Source organism: Engraulis encrasicolus, chromosome 23, assembly GCF_034702125.1.
Source record: "Engraulis encrasicolus isolate BLACKSEA-1 chromosome 23, IST_EnEncr_1.0, whole genome shotgun sequence".
NCBI lineage: Eukaryota > Metazoa > Chordata > Actinopteri > Clupeiformes > Engraulidae > Engraulis > Engraulis encrasicolus.
The window spans coordinates 33,385,726-33,395,203 of NC_085879.1; the positions used below are offsets into that span (position 1 = coordinate 33,385,726).

Sequence of the window (9,478 nt, forward strand, 5' to 3'; positions counted from 1 at the left end):
GATTCACTCTTTCCGCCTTTGGTGAAGTCATCCGGATTTTTTTTTTGTGTGTGTCGGAATACAAGTACGTATGAAAAATGAGTCAAATTAATCTCATTCTAATGCCCATAAATCACCCAATCCCGAGCAGGTTTACAGCTGTAATTCTCGGGGTTAGCCCTCCTTTCATCTTTGAATTAGCCGGGTCAACTCAACTCAACAGGGGGACCCTTCTGATGGGGAAGGGCAGTCTATAAACACAGTGCGCTGTGGCCCGGGCTGTGCGTTTAATACGTGCTCACAAAAAAAAGGAAGAAGAAGAAGAAGAAGAGGAGAGGAGAGGAGAAAAAAAAGAAACAGCCTCTGTCTGCCAATTAGAAGAAAAGGCTCTTACTGCTCGTTAATATACAATGTATAATTAATGGGGGAAGGGCATATCAAAAGGAGACGTCTTTGAAACAAAGACACAGTGCAAGTTACCATATTAGCCGGCGCAGTTTAGTGGAAAAAATTACCCGTTATGGAGCGAGCAGGCAGGCAGACGGGGGCGTGGGATAGCTTCTCATCCATTAGGGGCCAGCGTTTGTGATATCATTTGCTTGAGAGATTGCATGGCAAACATAATAACAACAATGATAAAAAAACAACAACAATGTTTGTTGTTGAGTGTTTTTCAATGTTGTCTGCCATGATGAAAAGGGGCATTTTTTTGCAGACAATGTTTGTTGTTTTTCTGTGTTAAAAAGGGTTGGATTTTTTATTCAGGGCAGTGCCATTGTCATCACTGTGGCCTAGCTGCCACGCAAAAAGCCGTCTTGGACGTAACCCTTTTGGAACGCACGGCTCGTGACTCGGGTGTGATTCAGCTCATGCTAACGTGTGGTTGGCAGATGAAACCTTGGGAACTCGTGCAGGGGCCAAAGGGGAGAGCAATGAGCCAATGAGGGCGCTTTGAATCGAAACGCGGGGGCTTTGCTTGCTTGTTCGTTCGTTCGTTGTTGTTGGAGGCAGACCCGCCGACATGGTGAGGGATAAAAAAAACACGTCGGTTGTGCTGGGGGGCCTAGGGCGAGTGGGCGGGTGGACAGGATTGGATCCCTATTATATTGTATGTAATCAGATGAGGGTCCTTTCAGATGATTTTGTCCTGGGCCCAGTGAAAGTTTGTCAGCGGGCCCTGGTTGGAGGACAGAAGGGCGTCATGGCGCCATGGCGTACCTGCCCACAGTACCTCCCCACCTCGCACCGCTTGACACGGGCATGCTGTGCCCCCGTGCTGACAGCCAAAGCGTATGGCTTGGCCCGTAGGTCACGGATGACCTTTGGAGGATTGTGTAATACATTTTTTTCCCTTCTTTTCTGCTCCTCTTCTTCTTTTTCTTCTTTTTTTTGGGCTGTCTCTCCCCCCATCACATCACACGTGGTTGTCTGAAGACGTGCCCGCCGCCAAAGCATCCCGAGGCTCTGCTGTGTGTTGTGTGTTGTCGTTGGGAGAGGAATGGTGCTGGCATGTTGTTTCTGTGTGTGTGTGTGTGTGTGTGTGTGTGTGTGTGTGTGTGTGTGTGTGTGTGTGTGTGTGTGTGTGTGTGTGTGTGTGTGTGTGTGTGTGTGTGTGTGTGTGTGTGTGTGTGTGTGTACGTCCGTACGTGCATGTGTGCGTGTGTGTGCATGCGTGCATGTGTGTATTTGTTTTTGTGTCTTTGTATGTGCAAGTGTGCGTATTTGTGTCTGTGTGTAGTATGTATGCATGTGTGAATATGTGTCTCTGTATGTAAGCATGTGTGTGTGTGTGTGTGTGTGTGTGTGTGTGTGTGTGTGTGTGTGTGTGTGTGTGTGTGTGTGTGTGTGTGTGTGTGTGTGTGTGTGTGTGTGTGTGTGTGTGTGTGCATTTGTGTCTTTGTATGTGTGAGTGTTGCACATTTGTGCCTGTGTGTAGTATGTATGCATGTGTGAATATGTGTCTGTATATGTAGGCAGTGTGTGTGTGTGTGTGTGTGTGTGTGTGTGTGTGTGTGTGTGTGTGTGTGTGTGTGTGTGTGTGTGTGTGTGTGTGTGTGTGTGTGTGTGTGTGTGTGTGTGTGTGTGTGTGTGTGTGTGTGTGTGTGTGTGTGTGTGTGTGTGTGTGTGCACGCAGGGCATTTCGCTGCCTGTCTTCCAGGATCACGCCCACTCATGTTGAAGCGGATGGCGCTGCTATCCGAGGAGGACCTCTAACCCATGCAGCCTGCACAGCACAGGAGCCTCCAGTCGCACAAGGAAACCAACGCCGAACGCTTAATTGCGGCATGACTAGTCTCTTGTTTGGGCGCCGCAGGGATTTCCATTTATTATCCCTGTATGAATCATTATTATTATTAAGATGTGCTTATTCACCAGCGGCTTTCCCCGCACTCAAGATAGCAAGAAAAATAAGGAAATAAATAAATAAAAAATAGCCGAGGAGATGGCGAGGAAAACTGGTGGGGGAAAATTATGGCTCTTGCACGCTGAAAGGGAAAAATAGCGCAGTGATGCACTGCACATTGCCCAAGTGTTAAGGGGAGAGCTTAACATGTGTTCTTGTTTACAGTACACCTGAAATCCCATCCGTTCATGCACAAGAACTAAAAGGTTTGTTTTCAGCATACATGCTACTTCGTATTCAGTTCATTTCAAAGTAAAGTTGTATTCCATTTTTGAGGTTTATCTTAATGCTGCATTCTGCCTCATGTGTATTTCATTTTGAGTACCGGTATTTAATTATTATTTCTTTGATTTTGAACAATACTGTGACTTTGTTTTCTATTTTACTATTATTATTATTGCTACTATTATTATTATTATTATCAGTGGTAGTAGTAGTAGTAGTACCACCAGTAGTAGTGGTTGTAGTTGTTGTCATCGTCATTGTCGCTGTCATTGTCGTCGTCGTAGTAGTAGTAGAAGACTGAGCCAATGAGGATATTCTATGAAAGTGGCCTGTGTACTCTTGTGTGTGAGGGGGCGCTCTAAGCCAAAAATGCCAGGGCCGTTTTCTGATCCCAGTTCAGCCCTTGGTAGTAGTATTAATAATAGTAGGCTAGCAATAGTAGTACTAGAAGTAATAAAAGTCGTAATATGCAGGAAGTGACATCATGGAAGATGCGCGACACCCTCTACCGTCCCCCAGGCTCCAGAGGGGAGGTGGTGGGGGAGCGGGCAGGAGGAGGGTGTTTGGTCACACACATTCTCATATGGCGGGCAGTGCCAGGGTTCAGCATGCTCCTCACACACTCACCAAGGGAGGCATGACAATCCTCCTCCATCTGCCATCTGTTTGTGGGGCCTGTGGTACCAACATGGTGTTAGGGGCTGTACATGTTTACTTTCGCTGGGCTTACTACGACAACAGCCTACACACTACCGTACGTGATTTACATTCTTACAAGAAAGCATGAACAGGAGGAATGAAAGCATGAACGGAAGGAGAGAACGAAAAAAAAATGAGGAAGGATGGATGGAAAGAATAAAAGGAAGGAAGAGAGAAAGAAAGGGAAAGACGGGGAGGAGAGGAGAGGAGGGGAGAAAGAATATTCCCCGTAGTCATCACAGGGCGAGATACATGAAAAGATGGCTTTTCTAATGCGGGCAAAGTGATAACCGGTCTCTGGCGGAGGGCTACTTCATCACACTTAAATGCTGAGGTGTGCCATCTTTCTAGTTTGACTGGTGAGTCACAGATTTGGATCCTCTCTATTTCCAGCGCGCCATCCAGTGTGTGAATAATGGTGCATGGAATGAATAACCAGGCAGAGAGAGGGAGGGAGGGGAGACAGAGCAAGAGAGGGAGAGAGAAGGGGAGAGGGAGAGATATGGGAAGACTGAAAGAGAGAAGGAGAGATGGAGAGATGGGGAAGGAGAGAGAGAGAGATGCAGAGAGAGAGAGAGAGAGAGAGAGAGAGAGAGAGAGACGCAGAGAGAGAGAGAGAGAGAGAGAGAGAGAGAGAGAGAGAGAGAGAGAGAAGGTAAGAGAGAGAGAAAGAGAATAGGAGAGAGAGAGCGAGAGGACAATGTGCATAATGTGAGATATTATTGTGGAGTTTAACAATGCTCAGGCCCCTGGGATGCTTCGCCAGTGTAATGTATGGCCTTTGGAGTAGCATCGCTATGGAAACCAGTGGCCCTGGGTGACTAAGTTATACCCACCCACTCGGACAGGCGTTAATCATCTTCACTCAGATCCTGGCACAGCAGAATTTGGCCAACGTGTCAAGCAGCAATTATGTATACTTAGTCTGCGCCCCCTCCTGCCCCTCCCCCTCCTGTTTCGCTCTCTCCGTCTCTATCTCTCGCTCTCTCTCTCTCTTTCTCTCTGAATACACCTCCCTTCCTCTCTTCGTCCCTCTCTCCCTCCCTCGCTCCTTCTTGCTCTCCGTGACACAGCCTCTCTCGGCTCATATACTTATCCTCGTTCTGTTGACTTTCTTTTCATACCCATCCTGCCTCTCTTTTTGTGTTTGCTCTGCTTCTCCCCAGCACGGTAACATTTTGCAGTGTTAATTCGACACACCAGAGAGTCCGACCAACACCGCGAGTGTAAACATTCGACTCTCTAAGTGTTAAATTAGCACTCGCAAATTTTGGACCGTGTACAACCACATAATCACGGACCTTTCATAAGCTGGCTGTTCATTAGATTCCTTTCATGCGGTGAGCATACACAATGTGCACAAAGGGGAAAATAGCCGCTCTTCTCTTTTTCGCCCGCTGCCACTTCATAAGGTGCTCCTGATTACATGAATCACATCCGCCCATTTACCTATTGTGTTTTCATTTGGGGTAGGGAAAGCTATGGTACAACGCGACCCTAAATTGCTTTCGCACACGTTTCATTGCTTTTTCTTCTTCTCTTTCTTCTTCTCTTTCTTCTTCTTTTTCTTTTCTTTGGCACATTGATTTGTACCTACCACGGACGGCTCCTAATGGCACTCAACAACGGGTAAGAGATTATGTTCCACCGGGTGAAGGGAAGGGAGGTAAAAAAAAAGAAAAAGAAACGAAAACAAAACAAAACGTTGATGGAATGTGGCTGCCTTTTAAGTGGCATCACTCCATTGCATCAGTTCAGTTGAGGTGGCTTAAGAGAGAGAGCGAGAGAGAGAGAGAGAGAGAGAGAGAGAGAGAGAGAGAGAGAGAGAGAGAGAGAGAGAGAAAGAGTCGTTAGCATTATAGTATGTAGGGGTCAGGTTGTAGGTGGCGGGGGCGAGGACGTGGGTGTGTGGGTGGACAAGCTGAGGTTGTGGTGATGGTGGTGGTGATGTGATGCGTGTGCGTGGTTGGGTGTCAGTGAATCGCACTGCTCCCCTGTGTGTTTCAAGGACAGTGCTGTATCTGCCAACTGGGCGACTGTTCAGGTGACTCAGACCGCATCAGCACAACGCTGAATCTATCATTAGGAGGGGGGGGGGTGACCTACGCGGCATCCGCTGTCTGGCAGGCGGGCGGGCGGGCACGAAAGGCGGGCGCGATGTGAAGGACAGGCCGGCAATTAGAGACTCATTTCATGTCAGGCTGCTCGGGACAACGCTGATTGGCTCGTTTTATGATTTTATCATGACGTGCATTGGCGGCCCAGCGCTCGTGTCATTTCCCATGATCCTTTGCTAGCAGTGGCGGTGGTGGCAGTTGGCAGAGCTGGAGCAGGAGCAGGAGCTGGAGCTGGCGGCTACTGTATAGCAACATTCGTTTTTGTACTTTTGGCAGCTCCAAGACAGCTTGGCCAGCCAGCTAGTCGGCCAAGCAGAAGAAGGCACTGCACTTAAGATACTGCCTGCTTGACCACTCGCTGACAACCTGTCAGACATGGCACCTCAAGTGTGTGTGTGTGTGTGTGTGTGTGTGTGTGTGTGTGTGTGTGTGTGTGTGTGTGTGTGTGTGTGTGTGTGTGTGTGTGTGTGTGTGTGTGTGTGTGTGTGTGTGTGTGTGTGTGTGTGTGAGTGTATGTGTGTGTTTGTGTGTCTCTGTGTGTGTGTGTCTGCGTGTTGTCTTACTCTTGACCTGGTTAGTCATCCAGAAAAGGACCAGGCATTTTGACACTTTTGGGTTAGTCGACTGGAAATGTCTGTGTGAAGTTTCTCTATATAGCACATTATCACATTGGCAAGAAGGGGGAGCCTGCAGAAGCAAATTAGTGGCAGAATGGCTGAGGAGCGGGAGAGGCCACAAAGGGAGGACATAAGGGGTTTGCTGTCTCAGGCCCAGGCAGAGGTGGGGGCCCAGAATTGATTCCTCATTACATTGTAGGCTACTGAGATGAGGGCCCTTTCTTATTATTTTGTCCTGGGCCCGGACAAAAGCTGCCAGTGGCCCTACTGAGGATCCACCATGGTGTTAAATGCCATTTACGGTACAGGGGACAACATCGCACTTTCCTTCTGAAGTGAGCCACTCTCAACACCACTTATTTACACCCCAAAATGCACAAAAATTTGCAGCTAACACCGCAAACCCACTAGAGTATTTTAAAGACAATGTGAGAAGCTGTCATAGAAGTTCAATTGGGAGGCAGAAATGTCCTTCACGGGTGTCTGCTATCTCATTTTCATCATGTTTTTGCAGAAAAATGTCTCTAAAAACTAAAAAAAAAAATCAAAAGCAAAATAGAATTGACTGTTATAACAAAAATATAAAAAGGAAAAAGGAAGACCGATATAAAGAAAGCACTTACTTTGTGAGGGCATGCCTGGGGCACAGCGCTGAATGCCTTGTCCGGAGTTGAACTTTGATTCTGACGAAAAAAGAAAAAAAAAACAAGAAGGTCAAACAGAGTTTTTGTTAGAACGGACGGTAAACACTGATGTCAGTCAGGTTGTCTTCAGAAACATTGTTGACGTTTTCTTTCCTCTACAGTTTGACCTTTACCCTCCACAATTCACAAAGTTGAAAAGTTTAGACTACTGCAAAGAAGGGGGGGTCAAAAAAAAAGAAAAGGGGAAAAAAGGGTCAATGCCCTAAATCTTGAATCTGCGTTAAACCCTGACCCATGGGGACACGGCGAACAGACGTCGCAGCCCCTCGCCATGCATAATTCAACCCGGGTAATCACAAGCAGTTTAGCATAACATATGTGCAATCTCAAAAAAACAGGTTTTTTAGCTGAGCGGATCTCATTTTGTAAATACAGCACATCACGAGACAAGACGAGACAAGCAAAAATACATGGGCTAACATCACTGCAAAGGTTGTGCTTAGGTAAGTCAACAAGGCAAGAACAGATGGTCCTGCTGTTTGCGATTATGCAGGATGTTAGGCCCACTGACAATGGAGGCACCGGATGAAATGAAAAAAACAAAACAGCAACAACAACCCAACCGTCTTGAGGAGGTGACCAGGGACATATATTAAAAACAGCAGTGGCTGTGGCAAGGGATTGGGAGGGGGAGGTCGCTGGGTGGGTGGTAAAGAAGTGCGTGATAGATGGGGGGGTTTACGGGACTGGGGGGGGTACTCTCGACAGGGATGACGGGGGCCTCACAAACTTCACTCTGCTTGACCTCCTGGGAGGAGGGGACACATTGATTCCAAGCAGGTGCCGCCAGTCACCCCCCAGCCCTCATATCCAATTATCTTCCCGCGGTCGACTTAATGCTCCCTGACACTTTTAAATGGCTTCCTTATGGTATCACCAAGAGAGATGAAACACTGAACTGTCCAGACTTCCAACATCTATATTTCATCGGTACTTAAGAAGCGCGCCTACTAACCTAACGGTACAGTACGTACATAAAGCTGTAAGGATGAGGAAGGAAGAGCGGGGAAGATTCACGCGCCGGCCTGTCCACACATCGACTCGTAAAAGATAAACAGACTTAAAGCCGTGGTGGTGGTGGGTGAGAGTTTCCAACTCACAGTGTGCTTTAAAGGTTCCTGGCCTTACAGGCCTCTAGACAAGCCAAAAGAAGGATGAAAAAAGTTTTTTTTTTTTACATTCATACCAGCTGAGGCTGACCAATTATCACTTTTCAACTGTCGTAGCTGTCGACTTTTTTGGAGTCTCTTCCCACTTTTGTCCTCTTTGTGGTCAGATTTTAATGAGCATTCTGGCTCGAAACCCAAATGCGAGTTGACAAAGGTAGGCAGGCTTGGCGTCTAATAAAGCATTGCGCATTTGTCTGGTTACGGGGACACCCCCGACAGCACCATGTTTATTCAAGTGAGTTAGTGTCAGCTGCGTTTGCACCGATTCCAGGTCTGCCCTGCCCTGCCGTGCGTCTTTTTTTTTGTTTTACTTCTTCTTCTTCTTTTTCTTCATCTAAATGAAAACATCCGTTTGGCGTCCTGCAAGCTATTAGTGCTGGCAATATTGCCACTTCCACGGTGAAATGTTAGCGATTTAAGGTGCCTTTGAACTTCCCTTGTTTAATAGCATGCCCTCAGTGTTTTAGGAGAGAGAGAGGTTATTAAATTATCGGACAGAACTCGAGAGTTAAGCACAGCTCTGGCTTTCCCGATGGCCACCATAAGGACAAATCTTTTCACAGTGCGCAACCACACATCTGCCAGGTGAGCAAACTAGGCAATTGCCTTGGGCCCTCAGCTCATAGGGGCACCTGGTAATGACTGGTTATGTACGTGTCTGTAGCGCCATAATGCACACTGTTCCACCAGTGGAACGCTGTAATAGACATTGAAAAGTTAACTACCACAGTACTATACTACTAAGACACAACAATGACTTTAGTAATGCACTACGACTTGGTCATTGCCATTCTGGTAAAGGCAAATTCATAACGCCGTGTCGTAACTGGTTTAATGACAGCAAGAACGTGAGAGCACCTCCCTAAATTCAACAACCGAAAACTGCAACAACAATGAGGCGATCAATGCCCAATAATTTGAGAAGAAGGGAGGGCCCCAAGTCCCTTTTTTTCCTAGTGCTCCCAAATACCTTGAAACGGCCCCGCGCAGTGTGCAGTCATTTCCGTGGGCCTCTTGATTCCAACTGAGAGCCTACGTATGCCTCAGCTCCGCACGGCTTTGTTGTGCGGCTCCTAATCGGAGCACATTGAATGTGACAGCGGACCACTTTGATTCCTCTTTCATGTGTACACATTTTTGCCTGCTATCGGTGACTGCTGACCTGTATGCTTTGCCGAATGACCTTTGTCTGATAGGGGGTGAAACGATATGCTGACGCGCACGGTGCAGCGTATGCTAATTCGTCTCTCCGGCCCCCTTCGGCAGCCAGACCTGCGTGCTTTGTGATCACCTAGTGATTTTATGTCCAAAGAGCATAGCGAGGGATGGGATGCGCATGGAGGAGGCACGACATACCAATCCCCCCCACCCCATTCCGCCACCATCACCTCCTTTTCGTCCTTGCATGTCAGAGACAGACAGAGAGAGAGAGAGAGAGAGAGAGAGAGAGAGAGAGAGAGAGAGAGAGAAAGAGAGAGAAAGGTTGGGGAGAACTGACTAAAAAAAACCTACAGCAGACTTCAGGAAGTGTACATTTTTCTAAGCCCTCACTTAAAAATGGCTC

The 9,478-nt window shown here is 47.4% G+C and overlaps 1 protein-coding gene across 1 annotated transcript in view; it reads right to left on the reverse strand.

Annotated features, from left to right (window-relative positions):
• The window catches only part of pcdh11 (protocadherin 11), a 218,859-nt gene that overhangs the window by 124,217 nt on the left and 85,164 nt on the right, over positions 1 to 9,478 (reverse strand). The window contains exon 4 of the mRNA XM_063189923.1: positions 6,665 to 6,724. Within this exon, the coding sequence (XP_063045993.1) occupies positions 6,665 to 6,724 (60 nt within the window). The remainder of the gene's footprint in view (positions 1 to 6,664; positions 6,725 to 9,478) is intronic.